The sequence below is a fragment of the Scardinius erythrophthalmus genome, assembly GCF_964197995.2.
Source record: "Scardinius erythrophthalmus genome assembly, chromosome: 4".
Classification (NCBI taxonomy): domain Eukaryota; kingdom Metazoa; phylum Chordata; class Actinopteri; order Cypriniformes; family Leuciscidae; genus Scardinius; species Scardinius erythrophthalmus.
Window position 1 is genome coordinate 25361720 of NC_138224.1, and position 23966 is coordinate 25385685.

Below are 23966 nucleotides of genomic sequence, written 5' to 3' on the forward strand. Positions count from 1 at the left end.
TGATTCGATTGGTCTAACAACCCAAAAGAGGTGCAGACTTCGAACTCTTTAAAGAAGGACGCACACGCCATCGTGCTCTTGCTATCTTTTACGTCTTCTTGTTTTGGTCTTGTCTTCTCTCCTTTTCTTCAAGTTTATCCGCTCTCCGTTTTGTTTTGTGTTTTACTTTTGCTTCTTAGCTTTTGTATTAGTCGTATCTCCGGCTCCTTGCCTTGTTTTAGTCTCGTGTTCACTCATCTCTTCCTACCAGAGAAACGGATTTTAAACTAAGTTTCTGGCAAATCTTACAAGTAAACCGTTTGAACTACACGAGCTCCGGAAGAACCGAAAGAACGCGTCCAACTAACGGACACACCGAGAACAGACACTCACACACACGCATTCCTGCTCAGCAACAAAAGATCAATGCAATATTATCTTTTTCAAGGTTTAAATGCGTTAAGGTTATCTGCCCCTGCTTAAGGGGATTTTTGATTCTTTGCTGGTTCTCAAAGGTTCATGGGTTGTGATATGTTTGCCATTTTGTGATCTGCTCTTTCTTTCTTTATTTACTTTCATTATATTACTCATATATGTATTCTTTGTTAGATGTAGTTGTATGTTTATAGTTTCATTTATTAAAAACCCATAATACGCTTGATTGTCTCTGTTTGCTGCTCATAGTAACAAAGCCAGTTAAATATGCGATCTTAGCTACAAGCTTTATAAAGTGTGATCAGCCTACAAGTTAATAATCTTATAAAACAAGAAAGTTATTCCTCGTGGCCAAAGGAATAGCATTTCTTGAGAGTTTATAAGAAGAATCCTCCTTGAGAGTCGAGAAGATAAGAGTCCGCTTTTGGCGGACAAACTAATTATTCGATGTGACATTAATTTCGTAGGCATTCACAAATTTGATCTATAGCCCATCTGTATATTCATAATTGATTGTAATTCGTTGTGGTTAATTATCTATATATATATAGATACAAATATACGGGCTATGTATTCCCTTTTGGGCGATTTAAAATGTGTAGGTAATATGGCTCATAACCAGTATGATTAATTATTAATGATTAATTATTGATTATTAATTATACATTCCCCTCATTTGAGCTGATTTCGTTACAACTAATTGAATAAGCTACAAACACATAGGAACTGGAGCTGCTACATCCCCACAGCAAGAACCAGCTTCCAGATGTCATCAAATGAAACCCAAAAGTAGACATTTTCTCTAATTGAAGATTAATTGAATAATGCACAGCAATGTTCATTGTCTCATTCAGTTTATTTTATTGATAATCTTTCATTTACACAGTGGAATTTCACCACAAGACAGAAGTTTTTTTTTTTTTTTTTTAAATCTAGAATATTTGAAACTGAATAAAATATTTAAAGGATGCCTCTATATAATCACAATTAGAGGGCATCTACCATAAGTACTTAAAAGTATAGCAAAGGAAATTATCAGGTGTGGCCATATGAGTTCATATGTACATGAAAAAAGAAAATAAACAGCCTCAAGGCAAAGTAAAAAGTGAAGGACGCAAATAAAGGACATGGAAAAAAGTGTTGTAGAAGTGTCACCTTTTCAGACTAATACGAATATGAGCTCTAATACGAGCCGTGTTGGGGGTAACTTGAGTTACGTAATCAGATTACTTATTCAAGTAACTAGTAAAGTAACGCATTACTTTTAAACAAAATATCTGAGTTACTTTTTTCCCATTTATTGACTGACAGCTCTACTATGCAAACCTCCAATAACTAAATATGTTAAATAAAACATAAATTGTTTTAAATTTTATCTTCTGACCTTTGATAATTCAGTTAAACCATAAGCAGAAATTACTCTAGATTTTTTTTCTATTTGTTGGTAAAGTGTTAAACTTTAAACTTTTCTCTCCTGCATCCTCTTCTTCTGTTATCCAGAATAACAGCAGCTGAAAGGTTTGTTTGAGCAGCACCCTCTACTGCACTCTACTGTACAGGAATGAATCTGCATTTCCTTCAGCCTGAGGCTTATTATTTCACTTTTCTTCTGAATGGGTCTTTACATTTGCCCAAAAATATAACGTTATAAAAAAAACAAGCCCAGTCCAGGTGGAAAAAAGTAACGAAACACATTACTTTTCTAAAAAAAGAAACTAAGTAACACAATTAGTTACTTTTTAAGGGAGAAACGCAATATTGTAATGCATTACTTTTCAAAGTAACTTTCCCCAACACTGAATACGAGTCACATTAAGGTCTGTGTGGGGATGAACAAGATAGACATAGTGTGGCACAGATCTCAGAGGGGCATTTATTTATCCCTTGGGCTGCAGCGTGTGAGGGGGAATGGCAGTCTGGCATCCTAGCCTGTCGGCGGAAAAATGTGTGCTTCCCATCCGGCGACTTAAACACTCAGAGGCAGAGGAATCCTCCGCACTACCCTCCTATACCCATGAGGACACCAGCAGGGAAAGACAATGTTGTGAGTGCTTGAGTGGTCAGACCTGCATCTGGATTGGAAGCATGAGTGTTGCCGCTGACGGGCTAGGATGCTGGGCCAATCCTGACTGAACACTGATCCTCCTTTACAATTCCCCAGCACAATGAGGGCACAAGATTTCCTGTTTATTTGGTCAGTTTTCACTTTTATTATTTTAGTGCCACACCCACTGTGTGTGTCTTGCTCGTCCCACCAAGTCATATTTGAGCCAAAAATCAGATTTGGCCCACATTCAGCTGCGGTGTGAACGTAGCCTTAATTTGACACAAATACGTGTTTTCTGGTGCCATTTTAAATTGCTGAGCCATTTAAAACTCTTTCCACACATGGAACACAAACGGGGTCTAAAATCTGCATGTGTTTTCAAGTGTATCTGTAAGTGTGATGCCAAAATAAATGTTTTATTACACTGTTCACAATTAAATGGCCTTCCTCCAGAGTGAACGCACAAGTGATTTTTAAAATGGCTTCTTAATCTAAACCTTTTGTCACACTCAGAACACTGTAATTTCTTTACAGAATGAGTTTGCAAATTACGTTTCAGGTCTCTTTGATATGGGAAAATCTCTCCACTGTGAAGTTTCATGTGAGTTTTGAGGCTCACATGATGTCTGAAACTCCTTCCACAATGATTGCACATGAAAGGCCTTTCTCCAGTGTGAAGTCTCATATGAGTTTGGAGGCTTACATTATGTCTGAAACTCTTTCCACACTGCTGGCAAGTAAATGGCTTCTCTCCAGTGTGAACTCTCATGTGAGTCTTGAGGTTTCCTTTACGTGTGAAATTCTTTCCACAGTGATGACACATCAAAGGGTTTTCTCCAACATGAGTTATTACGTGGCTCCTAAGGTTGTTCATGTTTGGGTAACTCCTTCCGCACTGATTACAAATGAAACAGTTATCTCTTGAGTGAATGCTCATGTGGTAATCAAGGGATTCTTTACGTGTGAAACATTTTCCACACTGACCACATATGAACGGCTTCTCTCCAGCGTGAATTCTCAAGTGAGCCTTTAGATTACCTTTGTGTGAAAAGCTCTTTTCACAAAGTTTGCAAGTGTGAGGGCTATCTCCAGTGTGAATTCTCATATGGGAATCAAGGGTTGCTTTATATGTGAAACTCTTTCCACATTGATAGCATATGTAAGGCTTCTCTCCAGTGTGAATTCTCATGTGAGTCTTAAGGCATTTACTCAATTGGAAACTTCTTTCACACTGATCGCATTTGAAAGGCTTCTCTCCGGCATGAATTATTTTCATGTGCCTGTTAAGGCATTGCTTATCCGGGAAACTCATTCTACACTGCTGACATATAAAACAGTCCTCTCTTGAGTGTACTCTCATGTGGCAATTAAGGGTTATTTTACATCTGAAATTCTTTCCACACTGATCACATGTGTAAGGCTTCTCTCCAGTATGAATTTTCATGTGATACCTAAGGTTTAGTTCTGCTTTAAAGCTATTTCCACACAGTTTGCAGGTGTAAGGCTTCTCTCCAGTGTGTATTCTCATGTGCCTGTTAAGAGTTCCTTTTTGATTGAAACTTTTTCCACACAGCTGGCAGGTGTAAGGCTTCTCTCCAGTGTGTATTCTCATGTGCCTTTTCAGACTTCCTTTTTCAGTGAAACCTTTTCCACATTGTTGGCAGGTGAAAGGGCTCTCTCCATTGTGAACTCTCATGTGGAATTTAAGGTCACCGTGTTGATTGAAACTCTTCCCACACTCAAAGCAGGAGAAATAACTGTTAGTTGCTTTCTTCTGAGCTCTGTTTTGTGAGGAATTATTTACAGTCTTTGAGCAACTAGAGGAGTTATCTCCACTTATGAAAATACGTTTCTTCTCAATTTTAACTTTATCTTCAATTTCATTCAGTACTTCACTCTCCTCTTTTAGCGGCATCAAGTCTAAGGCAAAAAGAGACAAAGACAAGTTATCCTCAGTGTAATGACCCACAGCAACAGACATTAAAACATTTACAGTAGACATGTAAAGCATAAAAACCAACAACATGCTACATCCTATACAGACAGCTACTGACAAGAGGTGTTCCCTTTCAGTCGGTCACGTTCAACATTATGTCGACGTCACTGAGGTATTGGGATCTCGCCTGAAAGCCCAATCACCTTCGAGTGTAAACTAACCGAGCCAATGGAGATTGGCGTGCGAGATTTGTATCTCCGCCCCACAGGTATTAATATGGAATCAGATGCAATGCACATTTGCCTGTGAACATGAACATCTTGGTATTACGGTTGAGACTCCAATACCTCAAGAGAGGTGGGGTCCCCTCACCTATATAGCCTTTCTAATTCCTCTTCTGGGCCAGCTCATAATAGGGCTACTTTGGCGAATAGCCAGGGTGACTTGAGGATCACAGTGAGGGCTTTCCCACCGAGAAAATCTGTGTGCTCCTCACTCCTCTGACACACTTCAACCTGTGGAGCTTCCGGATGAGCGCGCTGGTCCTTCTAACTGGGTGGCCGGCCGTTTCATTCTGGGCTCCCCCCAACGACCGGATGCCGATTGCTGCATTGGAGGGTGAGCTTATGTCCTCCGGGGAGGGAAGTGTTTCCCGAGCCTGACCCAGAGCTGACGACTATGCTTTACCGGGCCACCGAGAGTGTCGGGCTCGAGTGGAGATCTCCACCGTGTCCCGAACCCTCAAGGTTGGAAAACTGGTTTCTTGGGGCAGCCGATGCTTGTTCTCAGCACCCTGCCCCGGTGCCGTTCTCTCTGGAGGTGCATAGTGAGGTTACCAGATCGTGGACGAGACCATTCTCTGCCCAAAACTGGTCTGGTACCTCCTCCACCCTCACTACCCTTGATGGCAGAGCGGCCAAAGGATACGTGGGTATTCCGCCAGTGGAGTGTGCTGTAGCGATGCAGTTGTGTCCTAAAAACGCTTCCTGGAGAGGTATTCCGCATCATCAATCAAGGGACTTAAAGGTTCTTACAAAGCGGCTGGACAGGCTGCCTAAGCCCTGCACGCCATGGCTCTCCTGCCGGTCTACCAGGCCAAGGCACTTAAGGAGTTGCACAAGGGTAGTGCTGACCCAGAGCTAATGCAGGAAGTGAGCACTGGACAAAAGTCCCTATGTCGGTGACGTCGGCATTATGTCGAACGTGACTGATTGAAAGGGAATGTCTTGGTTACGTATGTAACCCTCATTCCCTGAAGTAGGGAACGGAGACGTTATGTCCCATAGCCACAATTGCTGTACCCCGCTGGCTGACCAGGTCACTGGCTCAGCTCCTCAGCGAAAAGCAAATGTGCATTGCATCCACTTCCGTATTTATACCCATGCTGCGGGGCAGAGCACGCCAATCTCCATTAGCTCATTTAGTTTACACTCAAAGGTGATTGAGCTCTAGGGTGTAGGGGTGGAACGGTACACAGAAGTCACGGTTCGGTTCGTACCTCGGTTCAGACATCACGGTTCGGTACGATTTCGGTACAATGGAGGGAAAAGCAAAACAAAAATGCAGAAGGTATTTTTACAAATTTCTTAAGCCTTGTATTTAAAAAAAAAGTTTTAATAATAAGGGCATAGAATCAGTTTATTTTTAGTGCACTGACAATAGTTTTATATAATTAATTTATTAATTAAATTAATAAAAATACAAAAAGACCTTGCGATATGTTTGGTAATTTTAACTGAATGAATTTAAAATGAATTTGCCATATTTCATATCAATATATTTGTTTTCCTTAATTTCAATTAACTCTAACTTTATTCTCATCTGAATTATAAATAGGCTAATTGATTTCTGTATAAAATAATAGTAACATTAAAAACACATTTGATTTTCTTTTTTAATCAATGTATGTGTAACTTAAAAATAAACAGATTACTGCTCCGAGGACAAGAAATTAAAATCTATGCAATTAAAACCCACAGACTGTTTTGAAATGGGGTTAGATATATGTTTTACTTTTAAAGCAGTGTGTGTGTGTGTGTGTGTGAGTGATTTTGATTGGGTGACAGTTGTAGTTTGCCGTTTTAATTATGTCCCGTATAAACAAAATGATGGAAAATGACAATGTTTTCACTGTTCGATCGTGGTCGCGCATCTCTCTCACACACACACACACACACACACACACACAGTTCGATCGCGCGTGCGCACATGCAAGCACACAGACTCCAGCTGAAAATAGTGTCAAATTCGACACTAGTCCAAAGTTAATAGGACACACGAAGCCAACGTTAAGCGAACGCAGGTTCAGAGCGGTTCAGACATATCTATGGGTTCAGAGCACTGTCTATGGTTCAGAGAGCTAAGGCGGCGTTACAGATTAGTTGTCCCTAAAGAACCCGCGTATCTAACAGTAGTTCCGCATTACATTAATTCATTTGCACGCAAGTTTTATTTATTTTTATACCGTGTATTCTCCGTTTAAATTCGTGCACCGTACCGTGACGTCCGTACCGATTCGGTTCGATACGAATACATGAACCGTTCCGCCCCTACTAGGGTGAGATCCCAATACATCAGTGATGTTGACGTAACATCTCTGTTCCCTGCTTCAGGGAACGAGGGTTACATACGTAAAAGAGACGTTTACTGTATATATCACAATCTCTTATTAATATTGTTAACTCTTTGTTTTCTTAAGGACATATCCTAAAACTTTCAAGCTGGCAGATGTATAAATAACCCTTTATCAGAAAAAAAAAAGAAAAAACAGCTTGACTCAGGATAAAAGCACAAGACAAGTCAGTTCAGTGTGTTTATATTAGAGCAGCATCAACTAATTGATAATATTGCCAAAAAACAATAATAATTGATATATATATATATATATATTTTTTTTTTTTTCTGTGATCAAAGCTGAATTTCATCATCATTACTCCAGTCTTCAGTGTCACATGATCCTTCAGAAATCATTCTATGCGGATTTGATGTTATAAATAAATAAATAAATATTAACAATGAAAATGAAAACAATGAAAACAGTTATGTACAATTTGTATAGTATTCATTAATGAATAGAAAGTTCAACAGCAAGTTCAACAAAGTTCAAATGCTAAAAACAACATTAAAGGGGGGGGGGGGTGAAATGCTATTTCATGCATACTGAGTTTTTTACACTGGTGTTTAATGTTAACAAAGCTTTCCATTTGAGATGTTCTTTTGAACTTTCTTTAGCATCAAATCATCACATTAGAGTGATGTCTGAAGAAGTAATGATGCTGAAAATTCAGCTTTGATCACAGGAATACATTACACTTATATTGACATAGAAAACAGCTGTTTAAATTGTAATAATATTTCACAATATTACTGTTTTTATTATTATTATTATTATTAAATAAATGCAGCCTTGGTGAGAAGAAGAGACTTCTTTTAAAAATCCCACCGATCCAAAACTTTTGACTGGTAATGTACAGTTGCAGTTTACACCTTGTAGAATATGCAAAAACTTAATTTTAACAAAATAGGAGAGATCATAATTGCATTGCATTTTTTTTATTAAGTAGTGCCATGAACCAGCCATTTCACATAAAAGATGTTTACATATAGTCCTGAAAACAAAATAACTGAATTTATAAAAATGTGTCATTACCTGAAAGATCAATGACTCTTTTTGCCTGGCTGCCAGGAAAGTGAAATGTAATGCTATATTAACCTGTTACTAATATGTGACTATTTGTCAAATGATTTGGTGGGTTAATGCTGCACAGTTTTACTCATTTAAAACAATAGTACTAAAAGTACAAACCACAGTATTTGCAATGGCTAAATATTATTGTGCAACACATACTGTATTTAATTTCACTGCCATTAGGGGTTGCATGACAACTGATTTCCGCGAGTCGATTTCTTATCAAAACAATACTCGATATACTCGACTACTCGTGGTTCATGCTACTGTAAATGAAAAGACATGAAATAGTTCTTATCAATAAATGTTTATTAATTCATCACCTAATGCAACAATTAAATAAGTAAATATACTCAATATTATAATTATGACATTAAATATTTAAATTTTCATGTACCAGAGTAAAGACAAATAAATAGCCGTTCTTGCCTTTTATTTCAGACGCAATGTCCGCTTTTAGAGAGTCGTATTTGTGGCCAATTATTTTCCAGAGTGTAGGATTCGATGGAACGGTGTAAGTGGGTTCAAAGAAGTTGATAATTCCACTGAATCATTCTCTTGAAACTGCAGAGAGGGGTCTTACATTCTTCATTGTAAAATCTACAAGTAAATCTGTTATTACCTGTCTTCTCCTCTCTGTAATCGGGCGTTTACAGAATTCACCCATGCTTGTTTGCTTCGTGGTGTGAAGAACATTTGCCTTTGTTATTGAATGTTTCAATCGTAGGTGGAGGTGAATGGCTCCTCCGCCTTTTCAAATAGCCAATAGCGTTTAGTTTCCCTCACAGACTGCGAGTCGTACTTGACAGCACAATGGAGACAAATCCGAGTACTGATACACTGGATTCAATGGTAACGTTAGAGGTGTGAATAAATTCTATCCATTTCACTCTGAAAACGTAATAAAACTCAAGTGTTTGAGCAAACGAACACACATCTTCAACCCATATTGCTCTGTGACGTGACAACGGTAGTGATGTTCTTTTTTTGTGAACAGGTCGAACCAGTTCACCAAATAAAACTGAATCGTTCAAAACAGAGTCAGTGCTGATCCAGTTTTCGAAAGTTCCTCGCTTTCGGACATGCCTGACAGTCACTCCGACTCGAAAAAACAATATCCTGGAGTATGTGTTACTCCATTACCTCCGACAGTAAACTAATGGAACTGATGAGCACGAGCAGCTGACACTGAGCATGCGTTTACTGCCGAACATACAGTCAGGTACAGCCATGGTCGCTTGGGCCAGGTGGTGTTTATAGCCTATGGGGCGGGACGCTTCAGATTCTAGAGAGCATTGGATTGGACAGAAGATGTGATGAGAAGCTGAAGTCCACGGTGACGTCATAAAAATCTGTGATCCATTTTAGCGTAAGTGTAAGTTTTGAATGCTTAAAAATGCAAATTTTGTAATTATTTTGGAACACACCAGCTTATTTATAACATAAAGGCTAACATATTCATCCTAAGAGCTAAAAAAAAATACATTTTGATTTCAGGGGGCCTTTAAAGTAGTCTTAGTTCACATATCGTGTCTTTTGCATGCTCAAGTTCGTTATTTCAAAAGTAGGCGCGTAGCAAGCGATGACCAAAACGAGACGAAATGTTATAACATTATTTCGTCTCGTTTAGTCGTGTTATTATTATTATTTTGCAGTATTTATGTTTCCTGTGTCTCACTTCAGGGGCTGCATCAGGTCGCACTGCACAGACGCAGGCAACGTCACTTCCTCAAGCCCAACTCACGGCATTATTTAGAAGATGCAGCTGCATTGAGTTAGCGTAAACGACAACAAACAAAGTTAAGTCTGACACAGAGAAAAGGACCGATTGACGGCCAGCCGGGGTTCGTCTTTGGGAGAAAAAGAAGAAACGACATTTGGGAAAAAAAAATTAATATATGTTGTAAATTCAAATCAGAGCGTCTTCCGTGTCTGGAATGGATTCTTGAGTCTATAAGGTAACAATAATATAATTAGGCCTGTGCCGGTAAACTTGACAACCGCAGTGGCTGAGTAGCACCGGCGATGGTCCGCCAAAACAATTTTTTTGTATGTGAATGCTGTTTTACATTAATATTATGACACGAGTGAAGCACAAAGCTTTGTTTACAAAAGAAATAACAGGTTAGCAATTAACTGTTACATCGCAGTCATGGAAATATTGGGGGAGAATTGGGATTCACGACGAATGAGATATAGAAAGCTTGAATTGTCCACTTTTAAACAAAACAATTCAAAACAAAAAGAAAAGAAACCGACTAGCCTATACTCTCTGCTTATGTAGGCTATAAAACCACTTTAATTAAGACACAATCCTTCAAAATGAATAATTTCTCTAGGCAGGCATAATAAGGATCAAATGACAGTTCAGTTTTGAGAATAAAACCCACCAATTTGTTCCTCAATATCTTCTTGTTTCAAGCTGAATACTTCTTCAATCTTGATATCTTCACTCTCCTCTTTGATAAACGCCATCTTTATAATAGTCACGTGGATCTCAGTTGCTTCACCAGGAGTTGACTTCACTCTGTCATGTTTAAGATGAGAATAATTAACAGAGAGAAAAATAAATACAAACTAAATCTCTGAGTACATTTCAATCAGCTCCCTAGTTCAGTAGTCAGAGCACTGGCAAGGGATATGTATGTCACTGCTCGCAATAAGCACAGAAAGAATAAATTCAACATTTCTCCACCACCTGTTAGGATGCATTAAATCCGTCAAAGTGATTTAATAAAGGGTGTATTGATCTTGTCAAATCATTTTTTTAGCACATTTTACTGTACCAATATTGTTTAATTGACCAATTATATGGGACAACCATACCAAGCACCAAGCGCCACCTATTGCGCCATCAGGTGGGATTTCTTGACTGTCCGAGAATGCGTTAAAGCGGATATAAGGACATTATAGTAGAGCTCTATATATTTATAGTTCTAATGAAATCCAAATATTCAGCACTTTTTACTGTACAATTAATTTTCTTTATGAACCATAACTTGGTTCATAATGTGTTCATATTGCGAATTAATTGAATAAACTTATTTAGCGTTCGTAGCCATCAGTAAGTTAACTTGTCTAAAAAAAATTATGAATAAAACAAATAGGCCTAGGCTGACCTATATGTTTCCTTTCTTCACTGACACAGATGAAAATGAAATGACAGAAATATTAAGTCAAAGGAGGGGAAGAGACGGGGCAAGATATGAAAACTGAGAGAAAAAGAAAGAGTGATGGAAATGATGAGAGAGCAGGTATTGACAAATAATCTACTACCCACTGACATGGTTTTAAAGCTTTGTTTTGCCTTCAAACATTAAAATGCACATATTTGTAGATAAGAATATCAATTTTATCAGGGGAGCATGACCACCCCTAACTACCTCAAATTTGGGACCTCTGTGATTATAAAACCCTTGCACCATTTCATATTCAGAAAGATCTTTCATCCCCATATTGCGTGAGAATGTAACTTGCTTAATAATGTGGAACAACCTTTTTAAGGAAGGTTTTCCATTTACCTAAGAAGACCTACTATTTAACAAAACTGTCTGAGTTTTTTTCTTTTCTTTTCATATTTTAACAAATATTATTATACATAATATTATAATATTATTTTGCACACTTAAGGCGGACACCCTAGCGGAGAAATGCTTCAATGCCAGTTATTTCTAACAGCGTTTATTGCGAGCTGCGCCATAAACATTGGCTTAGGAAAGCCTTGAGTCATTTAAACGGAGCTTAAGTAACTTAACAAACGAATTACTGGATTCTGCCTCGTTTTTCAGTTACTTGTGTGGATGCACGCATTTTGCTCACAAACATCATGTTCATTCATGTTAGATAAAGCACTACACAATAATAAATAATTAAAAAGCTCTTGTAAAATTGTATTTTTTTCCTAAAAAGTATGCATCGGTTTAAACAATCTAAATGCTTAAAAACACAAACCTTTCTTCAGCCGAATCACTGACGCAAAAAGCGGCGCAGCATTATGACGTCATGTCGCCAGACCAAAATCAGAGTCCTGTTCATGCGCTACAACCAATGCATAAAACTTTAACAAACAATAATAAATTCTAAAACAAAAATCTCTCTCTCTCTCTCTCTCTCTCTCTCTCTCTCTCTCTCTCTCTCTCTCTCTCTCTCTCTCTCTCTCTCTCTCTCTCTCTCTCTCTCTCTCTCTCTCTCTCTCTCTCTCTCTCTCTCTCTCTCTCTCTCTCTCTCTCTCTCTCTCTCACTGTGTGTGTGTGTGTGTGTGTGTGTGTGTGTGTGTGTGTGTTTTAGTGGAACATTTGTAGTAGTAATGAACACATATTTAATGGCAAATAACAAATATCGGTCAAATACTGGTTACAAATCAAATAACTGAAATACAAATAAAATACTGAGACCAACAAAACAAGTGACAGATTATGAAATATTATATATTTTTATGTATAAAAAAATACCACTTATGCATATTTTTTTCCTCTGTATGTATTTATAATGTTATCTTTTTTGTTTGTTTGTGAAACTGTTCTTGCAGATATGATGTCATTTCAGTCCTGTAGAGGTTCTATCGGTTCTGTCTGTTTATTGTTTGAAGCAGATAATACATAAAAATGAGTTTGTGATTCGGCAGAATAATTTTTTTAAAGCTTGTAATCAAGAACAAGCAGATTAACAAGCAGATAGTGTTAAAGATTATTTTGTATGTATTTTTGTGTTGTCAGATTATTTGTATATTTTAAAATACATTTGATAAGCAAGTATTTGTAATTTGTAACAATATACTTTTTTAATGTATCTGTGACCTTATTTGTTTTAGCATGTAAGAACTGAGCTTTTATTTTGGTTTTGGCGATATGACGTCATAAGGCTGCGCCGCTCATTCGTCTTGATTCGGCAGAAGAAAGGTTTGTGTTTTAAAGTATACAGAGTGTTTAAGTCAATGCAAATCTTTAGAATTTTTTTTTACAGTTTTTATATTAACTGCGAAGAATTTGTAACTATGAATGAATTGCATTTTAGATTAATGCCTATGGTCATCCTTTATCTTATTAAATGTCAGTCACATTACAAATAATAAACATGACAAAAATCCAACGTATAGTATAAATATTGAACATATATATATACTACAACAAATAGGAAATGTAAATATACAGTGTAATATATACAATAATACAAGAAAAATTAAAGAAAATAATTTAAACAGGAAAAAAAGAACAGGTATGAGATCATCATTTAAAATAGCATAAAAGCTTCACAGAGAGACCTAGTGCGGTTTGCTTTACTATTTTTCAACCCAAGTAGTAACTCAATATAATTTTTCATATCTATCTGAAACTACAAAATGTTGGGTTTTCCTTTATCCCATTTTTGTTTATGTAAATAGTATTTCTCCATAATCAAACAAAGATTAACAATAAAGGCTACGTTTGGTGGTAATATTTGTCTATTCAAATAAAAAATACATATTTTTCAGAAAATCAAACTTTCAGGCTTTATCTAAAATTAATGAACTGTATGCGTCTCATCATGTCTCAGTTCGTCCCCTATATCGTAAATCATCAGTCACTGGCAATTAGTGATGGGAGAAACTGAACTTTTAGGAACAGTTGAACCAACCACTTCGCAGAATGATTCAATTGAATCGTATGATGACCTATTGGTCAAAACTGTGAACATGCAACAAGAACACAAACATGTAATGACAACTTTTACAAACCAATTGCAAGTGTTCTTATGAAAGAGGATCTATTGAAGAGTTTTTAAGGAGGGCTTGGCTAATCTGCTCTCTAACTAACATCTCACTAACTAGGGAGCTGAATGAGATTTAACTTGGAATTATTTTACTTTTTGTTCTTTTTTTGTTACAGTGTCCAAACACCGAAAACTCCTGGTGAAGCAACTGAGATCCACGTAACATACTGTTATAAAGATGGCATTTATTAAAGAGGAGAGTGAAGACTTCAAGATTGAAGAAACATTCACAGTGAAACAAGAGGATACTGAGGAACAAACAGGTTGGTTTTATTCACAAAACTCTACAGAAATGAATCATATTTTTGAAGAGTGTCATCAGTGTCCTAATTAAAGTGGTTGTATTTGACATGGAGCGAGTCATCTTATGTCGAAAGACGTGAGATGATCAGACAAATACTTATGCTGCCTTCAAGTGCACCTGAGAAAATCAAACTTCCATGTTGGTCATAATTATTATGACATGTCATTCAGAAAACAAGAATAATTATACTAATTATACATTAATCCTTTAAGTTTCTCATTAAACACAATATCAACACAATAGACACAATAGATGATTTTCAAATATTAAAGGGAAAATCCATTATGCAAAAAATATTTTTAAAAGGTGTTTGAACAGATGTGTCTACAGTGTGTGTAAACAACCAGCCTGTAATTATAAAAATCCACCCAGTACCTTTTTTATAATCCCCATAAATAATTAACAATCTCTCCAAACACGTGGTTTCACATTTTCCCATACTCTTACGTAAGCCCCGCCCATGACTGGTGACGATCTGCCCTATTAGCATAGATCCCGCCCTGAGTGAGCCTCAGCAGTCGCCATTTGTGTTTATTTGCTGTAGCAGCTGGAGATTTACAAAGTCTGTGCCAAAAAAACAATACATTCTGTTGTTGGATGTACCCACAAATAGGGCTGCACGATATGAGGAAAAGCTGCGATGTGCGATAACATTCTTTAATATTGCGATGACGATATGACTTGCGATAAATATTCAAATGTGAATATTAGCTATACTGTTCTCATGTCTTAGTGCTTTAATAGGTTCTTTGCGAACCTAAACATTGAATAGCCTATTCCCACTGAATAAAGAAATCAAATAGATAATTTTTGATGTGCTTTTATTGAACAAATAACACATAAATGAGGCATTATAACTATAAGAAATTATATTGTTTCCTTTTGAAGTTGCCACCACAGTTTGGCATGTTTTACACAGTACCTGTGTTTGTAATGCGTCATCTCTCCTAAATCCAAAATAATTCCATATAGCTGAAGTGCTGTTCTTTTTCAACACAAGATCTTCGTCAGCCACCACATTTTCCTCACTCTTCTCTCCTTCCTCCGCCATCATATTTGCTAACGACACAATGTCACAACTAAATTGACACCTCACAAATCAGTCTGAGCGTAGCTGACACTTCCTGAGACTTCACCTGATTGGCCAAATAACATGGACGCGCCAACCATTTCGTCAGGGCTAAACGTGATAGGTCAAACATTTATTACATGCGCTTGGCGCATGTAATAAACTGCTTTCCGTTATTCATCGTGTCAGGCTGTCTGTTGCGATGTGTTCATCGCGCGAGTTCATATAGCGATGACGATGAAAATTCGATGTATCGTTCAGCCCTACCCACAAACATAAGAGTCTCCATAGACTCCCGGCATCTGAGCCACTGAGGACACCGTGGTTGAAGTTGTTACTCAATAGGAGTTCATAGGAGTTGTTTTACGGACATAAAGTTTACCAGTTTACCAAGCACCCCCTGACCCCCCCCCCCATTTGGACAGGGTCCGTTACAACAGGCTTGTACTAATAGTGGATAAAACCAAGATGACAAGAAGTTATAACCGTAATTTAACTAAACTATACCTGTTCTATCTCCAGCATAAATGCAGCATTTATACCATGGTCTGGGTGAATACTCGATTCTGATTGGCTGCAGGGTGTCCATTAAAAAGTGATAGAGGACACCTAGTAAAGGAGTTCTGGTGAAACTGACTGTTTACCATTCGAAATTAATAAATAAATGCGCTGGCTACATCAGCTGTGAGTAACCATAGCAACAGGCAGTAAACTGAAGGGTTCTATGAGCTGAGCGGACTATAAATATCTCCGGTTGCTAAATAAACCATCAGGCGTAACCAGGGAAACCAAGTTATTGTTTGTAAAAAACTTTAGATTTCGATTGTAAAACTAATTAAAATATAAACTAATGTTTTAAAAACGTGTTATTTGGCAAGTGACCATGGTATAAGCGGGTTATGATGCCTACAGAGCCAGAGAATATGTAAGGGTTAATGCCCTTCGAGGTGTCCATTGTCAGGTATTAATGGACTTCGGCGGAGGCAACCTCCGCTGCGCGTCGGACGGTTCACGCCTCGCCGTCGTCCATTAATACGTGACAATGGACACCTCGTCGGGCATTAACCCTTACATATTCTCTGGCTCTGTAGGCATCATTGTCTGACTCCAGTTCGAATTGAACACTGCTGACAGTTTCTGACATTTTCGGTGTGTGTGATTGTCCTGTTTTGTTGCCATAGAGCTCTTGAAGAAAGGGGACTGCTTATTTGCATTTAAAGGGATACACAAAAACAACTTAATAATGACAGAATCCTTTGCACATCAAATAAAAGTATTTAGTCATTTATTTGAGTAGTATTTTCAAGGGGCTTTGAAGTGCTTAAAAAAGGTGAATTATGATAAATCACATGACTTTGTAACTTTTAAACCAATGAAAAAAATAAGTGCAGTGAGATTTTATTAATAGTTTGTTAATAGTTTTTAATAGTATGTTTTATACAAGTAATTGTGGAAATGGCCGAGATTTGGAAACATGTTTTATATATTTTTAGGGGTGTAACGGTATTCAAACCAAACCGAAAAAAACTAAATACATCACCAACTGCTCGTATCACAATAGTCTCATGGCGTACCGAACATGCCCAGCCATAGCCCATTGTTGAGGTTGTTAAATATATGCACTATATTATCCCTATACAGTGGGGAAAATAATTATTTGATCCCCTGCTGATTTTATAAGTTTGCCAACTTACAAAGAAATGAAGGGTCTATAATTTTTATGGTAGTTTTATTTTAATGGGCATAGACAGAATATCAACCAAAAAAGCCAGAAAAACACATTATATAAAGGTTGTAATTGATTAGCATTTGAGTAAAATAAGTATTTGATCCCCTACCAACCAGCAAGAATTCTGCCTCCCACAGATTGGTTATGTGTCCATGTGGAACACAGATTAGCCCTGTCACTTTAAGAAAGTACTCCTAATGTCCTAATGTCAGTGGACACCTGTCCACAGAATCTATATCTTCCATTCCAACCTCTCCACCACCACGGGCAATACCAAAGAGCTGTCAAATGTCAGGGGAGTGTAGAGGGAGAGAAATGCTGACTATGACCCCATGAACACGATCCCTGCGGTCAAGCACAGAGGTGTAAACATCATGCTTTTGGGCTGTATCTCTGGTAAGGGTACAGGACGACTTCACCGCAATGAGGGGATGATGGACGGGGCCATGTACCGTAAAATCTTGGATGAGAACCTCAGCCAGAACAGTGAAGATGGGTCATGGATGGGTCTTCCAGCATGACAATGACCCAAAACATACCGCCAAGGCAACAAAGGAGTGGCTCAAGAAGAAGCACATTAAGGTCTTGAATTGGCCTAGCCAGTCTCCTGACCTTAATCCTATAGAAAATCTGTGGAGGGAGCTGAAACTTCTGAGTTGCAAAGCGACAACAAGGAAATCTTAAGGATTTTGAGAGTATCTGTAAAGAGGAGTGGATCAAAATCCCTCTTGAGATGTGTGCAAACCTGGTGACCAACTACAAGAAACGTCTTACCTCTGTGCTTGCCAATAAGGGTTTCTCCACCAAGTACTAAGGCATGTTTTGCTTGGGGATCAAATACTTATTTCACTCACTGAAATGCAAATCAATTTATAACCTTTATATAATGATTTTTTTCTGGATTTTTTGGTTGATAGTCTGTCTCTATCCATTAAAATAAACCTACCATAAAAATGACAGGCCTTTTATTTCTTTGTAAGTGGGCAAACTTACAAAATCAGCAGGTGATCAAATATTTTTCCCCCCACCGTATTCATTATATTTGACTTAACCTGTTAGTGGATGTCTTTATTATTTAATGTATGTTTAAAATATCTGTCATGATATTGTGTGTAATATCTGGCATGACAGCCAGTGTGTAAATGATTATATTTCAACAACGAATTAGAGTAAAAACATATAATTAAATTTAGAAGTAAGGGCTCCCTATATAGTGAACAGCATTAGCAGAGCTAAGTTTTTTTATCCTTAAGAAACGTTTAATGATAACTGAATTCATTTAAAGACAGAGACACAATTTGTTCAGTAAACCACTATTTAATAATAAAAAAAGTAAGTTCACCCCAAATATTTATATTTATATATTTAGTGTTCTTTGTTGTCATTTTCTTTTCATTAATCAGTAACTGGTAGTGGATTTGTTTATTAGTTTACATTTTTGGTTATTTAGTCAGCATAGTGAGGGAAGCAGAGGCCCGGAAGACTCACCTGATTTAGTTTATTGAGAGCCAGGTAAGAACTGCTTGTGAGAACAGGTGTAGGCAAGCATTTTCTGTTTCCCTAGATGCCCTACTGTTTTACTGTAATTTTTTGCAGTATTTGCAGTATTCTAAATCAATATGATGATAAAAAAGTTAATAACTTTTTTTTATTGTTCTTTTCACTTTTCACAAGTCATACATATTCTACTTAGACGCAAACTAATAAACAGATGTTGAAAATTTTAATTTCCAGGCTTTTATGCATGTGAAGAAAAGCATTGATCAAAACATTATGAGTTGAACTTTAATATTTATGAAACTTTTACAGTGGAGACAGGAATCATACACGGCACTATACTCTCTTACGTAAAAAGCATCTGTACATTCATTCATTCATTCATGCAGTGTGTACAGACACTTGCGATTAGAACAAAGCAGATATAGAACTGACCTCTTCCTCAGCCAGATCCCTTTGCTCCTCGAAATGAAACTTCCAGCACTTCTGAGGTAAATTTTCCAGGATTATTATCAAGATAGTATTATTCCTCACAGCGTCGTAAAGTACATGTGTCTGAAAGTAAACTCGCTGTGTGTGTTATCCAGCTGATGTGGGCGTTCACGGGTTTGCCTGGATCACCTCAGATTATTTGCGTTTGAATAGCGGGTGCTCTCCGTGGGCGGAGTCACATTAAAACTTAATGAGCTGACATGAGAACGACTGACATCTCTCTCTTTTCATACATATTCCATAAACTGAGAATATATTTTTTATATAAAAATGACTTCATTTAAAAGAAGAGAATTCAAGCTTCATGCCTGTGTGTCTGTATGCCTGTTTGACTGAGAATTCGCTGAGTTACAGTTCATTTTCGGACGCGTTTCAGAATGGACTACACTGACAGAGAGAAAGCAGAACTCGCATCATGTTTATTTTTCTTTATTTGGCAAAAAGCACAACACTTTGTTTTTATTGTGAGTATACACAAAAATAATACACACTTAACAGGATCGAGTGATGTAATGTAAAACACAAGTATGTAAGATCAAAATCAATAGAGTATTTTTCGTCTCTGTTGCACTGATAAGGAAAAAAACGAGCCTATCACGCCGGCGTGACAGCCGACCTCAGGGGGTTAAGATAGAAAGAACAGCTCATCACGATTCATGTACAAGAAATAATGTGGTTCTGTTATTATGACACAAGACACACACGAGGGTCATACATATGATGCTGGAACATTTTTTAGGGTATTACTCAAAATAGAATGCTTTGTTTTTAGTTTGCATATACATGTAAAAATAAGATGGTCACAGTCATGTTCAGTTTGTTTTGTTTTCATACAGTCACATGTGTTTCCTTTGTCTAGTTTCCCACCACTTATTAGTTGTCATTGTTACTGATATGATTAGTCCTCTTAGTACTCTTTATTAACCTTGTGTGGGAATGCCATGCATTACCATCTCCGGGAATGCCATGCTGTGAAATCGAGCCGCAGGTCATGGAACCACCATCAGCGCCTGAGTGAGTTGATCTTGTTGCTCTGCCTCCAGCCTCTGAACACCTCGCTCCGTCTCAGCCCGTCGACCTGTCGGCTTCACCAGACATCCTCTGCCTTTCGACTCTCCCGGGTTCCCTCGTCCCACCAGCTCCCCCTTTGTCAGTCGTCACACCACCTTTGTCCCACCTTTGCGAATCTTCCGCAACACTCCATTCCTCCACCCCTATGGCTGCAGCGGCCTCATCCTTCCCTTCGGGTACACCTCAGTCCTCCATCACACCGGCATCGCCTCAGTCCTCGGGCAGTCTGGCTCCGCCTTCGATGTTCATTGCCGCGCCATCGCCTGGGTCTCCAGTGCCAGCAATATTGCTAGATTCCATCAGCTCGTCTTCGCCGGTTGTCGTCAGCCTCCATACCATCATGACTCCTCCCTCCTTTGTCTCCACCATAGGCTGACGCCACTGGCAAGCTCTGGGTCTGTGCCACCTGGGACATTTCATCATTGCGGCCGGGGTCTTGTCCTCATCCTCCCATCATCATCCCTTTGCCTCATCCTGCCATCATCCTTCCTCTTCTGCCTCTCACCTTCCTTTCACCATCACCTCGTCCACCTCTAGAGCCCCCTCCAGCCCTCCCTCAGTTATTCCGTTGCGGTGTGAGGTAGCGCCTTGCCGGAAGGGGAACTATTGTCACAGTCATGCTCATTTTGTTTTGTTTTCATTCAGTCACATGTTTCCGCCACTTATTATATGTCATGGTTAGTCCCCTTAGTTTAGCTGTGTCTTTCAACCTTTTTTGTACCACTACTTAAGTTCTTTTGGTCCCTCAGTTCATTGTCGGTTGTTGTCTGTGCACTAGCACACTGTTTCGTTTGTGGCTTGTTATTCTGAGTTCATAATAAATCTTATGTTATTTTATAAGCATATTTATCTTCTGTGGCTCAAAGTGTTATAAGGACAGCATGCAATTAAATGGAAATTACAACTTGCAGCTTTTAATGTGACTAATACTGGAAGGGTTAATTTGTATACTCTGTATTGCTCACAGACACATGGGCTCAAAGTTGATGTTAAACCAGTCATTAATAAAAAATATCAACAAAAACCAAAACTGACTCTTACCATGTTTTTCGTTCGCTTTTAATCTCAACTTTCAAACGAGAGAACCGCCATTTTTTCAAACTGATTTGGTTGTCAAATGCTGACCACATTGATTCAATTACTTCAGGTTCCCGTATCTAAAATTAACACTAAACAGGAGTTCGGAAGTGCAAAACTAGAAAATTACACTGCTTGGGCCATAGTTAAACACAAGTCGGTGTTACAGTAAATGTACACAAGGATTTAAACACTGTAACACTATAAGGACTTACAGCAAGAATTCAACACCACAGAAATTCCTGTGTGCAAGTCATGTTCTGTTGTATAAAGGTCTAATAGCAAGAGAAGAATGATGTCGATGTGACAATTGTCAAAAGCAGGTCATTTTTAACTTTAATAAGCAAATAGTATGTGCTGTGATGAGGCTTACATTCTGACTGAAATTCTTGATTGACAAATTGAGAGGATACTTCTAATATTTTAGGCATAAATGGCAGATTTGAAAGGTGTTTTAATATCTGTTGCTTTGTGCCATTAAACTGAGGTTTTTGTCTCTTTTCACCTTAGGCCTGATTCCACTGAAAGAGGAGAGTGAAGTACTGAATGAAATGAAAGAGAAAGATCAGTATGAGAAACATGATTTCATGACTGCCAGAAATTCCAAGCAGACTGAAAATACTTCTACACAAAAAAGGGAGCCAAAGACTGACCCTAACAGTTGTTTCACATGCTTTAGGTGTGAAAAGAGTTTCAATCAACAGGAAGACCTTAAAGTCCACATAAGAATTCACAAAGGAGAGAAGCCTTATACCTGCAAATATTGTGGAAAAGATTTCCCTAAAAACGCACCCCTTAAAAGCCACATGAGAGTTCATACTGGAGAGAAGCCTTTTACCTGCCAACAGTGTGGAAAAAGTTTTGCACAAAAATCAACCCTTACCAGGCACATGAGAATTCATACTGAAGAAAAGCCTTACATCTGCAAACTGTGTGGAAAGAGCTTTAAGTGGAGTGTAAGCCTTACCTATCATATAAACAGTCACACTGGAGTAAAGCCGTTCACATGTGATCAGTGTGGAAAAAGTTTCAGACGCAAGAAAAACCTTAGTTCCCACATGAGAGTTCACTCAAGAGAGGACTGTTTTATATGTCACGAGTGTGGAAGGAGTTTCTCAGACATAACACATCTTAACAAGCATGTAATAATTCACTCTGAAGAGAAGACTTTCGAATGCCAACATTGTGAAAAGAGATTTAGATTAAAAGTAGGCCTTAAGGTTCATATGAGAATTCACACTGGAGAGACGCCTTACACATGTCAATACTGTGAAAAGACTTTCAGATTTAAAGAAAGTTTTAAGACTCACATGAGAATTCACACTGGAGAGAAGCCTTACACATGCTCTCAGTGCGAAAAGAGTTTCAAATATAAAGCAACATTTAAAGCCCATATGAGAAGTCACACTGGAGAGAACCCATACACCTGCAAACTGTGTGGGAAGAGCTTCTCACTAAAAGGAAATCTTAAGACTCACATGAGAGTTCACACTGGAGAGAAACCATTCAAATGCGTTCAGTGTGAAAAATCTTTCACACGCAAAGAATCCCTTGATTACCACCTAAAGATTCATTCAAAAGAGAACTGTTTTAAATGTCATCAGTGTGGAAAGAGTTTCCCAGACAGAAAAAACCTTAAGAGGCATGCAATAATTCACACAGGAGAACAGCCTTTCACTTGCCAGCATTGTGGAAAGAGTTGCAGATTTAAAGGCAACCTTAAGAGTCACATGAGAATTCACACTGGAGAGAAGCCTTTCATCTGCCCTCAGTGTGGAAAGAGTTTCACATTTAAAGGAAACCTTGAAGTTCACATGAGAGTTCACACTGGAGAGAAGCCTTTTAGATGTCTTCAGTGCAAGAAGAGTTTCACATATCAAAAAGACCTGAAACGTCATTCACTAATTCATTCTGGAAAGAAACTGATGTGTTCTGAGTGTGGCAAGTGGTTTAGAAAAAGAAGCAATTTCAAAAATCACCTGTGTATTCACTCTGAAGGAAGGTCATTTAATTGTGAACAGTGTAATAAAAGGTTTCTTTTGCCATCACACTTACAGATACACCTCAAAAGTCATGCAGATGTGAGACCCTATTTGTGTTCCTTGTGTGGAAAGAGTTTTAAATGGCTCAGCAATTTAAAATGTCACCAGAAAATGCGTATCTGTGTGAGATCAAAGCTACGGTCACGCCACAGATAAATGTGCGGCAAATATGATTTTCTGAGGCTTTTAAAAAAAAAATAGTTTACATATGAATGCCTGACCATCTCCTATGCTATAGCTTCCACTATTGAGTGATTGTGGAAGACTGACTCTAAATTCAATTGTTTGGATGCATCTCTCATGTATTTGATTCAGCTTAATACCTTGGTATCAAAATATTAGATACAATCTGTCTTGCTGATGAAGGGTGTGGATTTTGGAATAAACTGCTGCTTCAATGTATATGTGTTATAAGTGATTATAATTAAGGTATTAATCAATATTTTTCCTTCTAAATATCATGAGTTGAATGACTTCTCTAGGCTTGTGAGATTTTACTTAGTTATAGAAGTTAGCAGTTTGATTACTGAAATGTTCTTTTCATGTATTCTCTAATGTCTGTATTTTATACCTAAATGCTTGCTCATTTAGCCCAGTTTCCAGAAATAAAATATAGACTTGTTTTGTGTTCGAGAAATGTCTTCAACATGTGTCAATACATTCATCTGTTTTTCTAGGGTACTCTGACAGCAATAGTCACAGGGGTTATTGAAGTCTATAGTTTAAGGGACTATTTCTTTGTTAAAGCTTTACTATACTGCGTTATATTAAAGTGTCCTCTCCTTGATAGAAAGAACGCATTATTTTGATATTTTGAGAGGACTCTCCTGTTTATAGTTAGAGCCTGGCCAA

The 23966-nt window shown here is 37.9% G+C and overlaps 2 protein-coding genes across 3 annotated transcripts; one reads left to right on the top strand and one right to left on the bottom strand.

Annotated features, from left to right (window-relative positions):
• Positions 1-1259: 1259 nt before the first annotated feature.
• LOC308689516 (uncharacterized protein) lies at positions 1260-12070 on the bottom strand. Its single transcript, XM_081363258.1, has 3 exons — positions 12037-12070; positions 10476-10612; positions 1260-4381 (listed from the first exon to the last, which is right to left on the bottom strand). Exons 2-3 carry the CDS (start codon positions 10558-10560, stop codon positions 2709-2711), a joined length of 1758 nt encoding a protein of 585 aa, XP_081219384.1. The 5' UTR covers positions 10561-10612; positions 12037-12070; the 3' UTR covers positions 1260-2708.
• An 891-nt stretch (positions 12071-12961) lies between these two features.
• LOC308689515 (uncharacterized protein) lies at positions 12962-23742 on the top strand. 2 transcript variants are annotated; one of them, XM_081363257.1, is made up of 3 exons: positions 12962-12983; positions 13950-14096; positions 19968-20998. In XM_081363257.1, exons 2-3 carry the CDS (start codon positions 14012-14014, stop codon positions 20369-20371), a joined length of 489 nt encoding a protein of 162 aa, XP_081219383.1. In that variant the 5' UTR covers positions 12962-12983; positions 13950-14011; the 3' UTR covers positions 20372-20998. The 2 variants fall into 2 exon arrangements, with proteins under 2 accessions (XP_081219383.1, XP_081219382.1); XM_081363256.1 differs by lacking the exons at positions 12962-12983; positions 19968-20998 and adding an exon at positions 21583-23742 and having other exon boundaries at positions 13954-14096.
• The last annotated feature ends 224 nt before the right edge of the window (positions 23743-23966 follow it).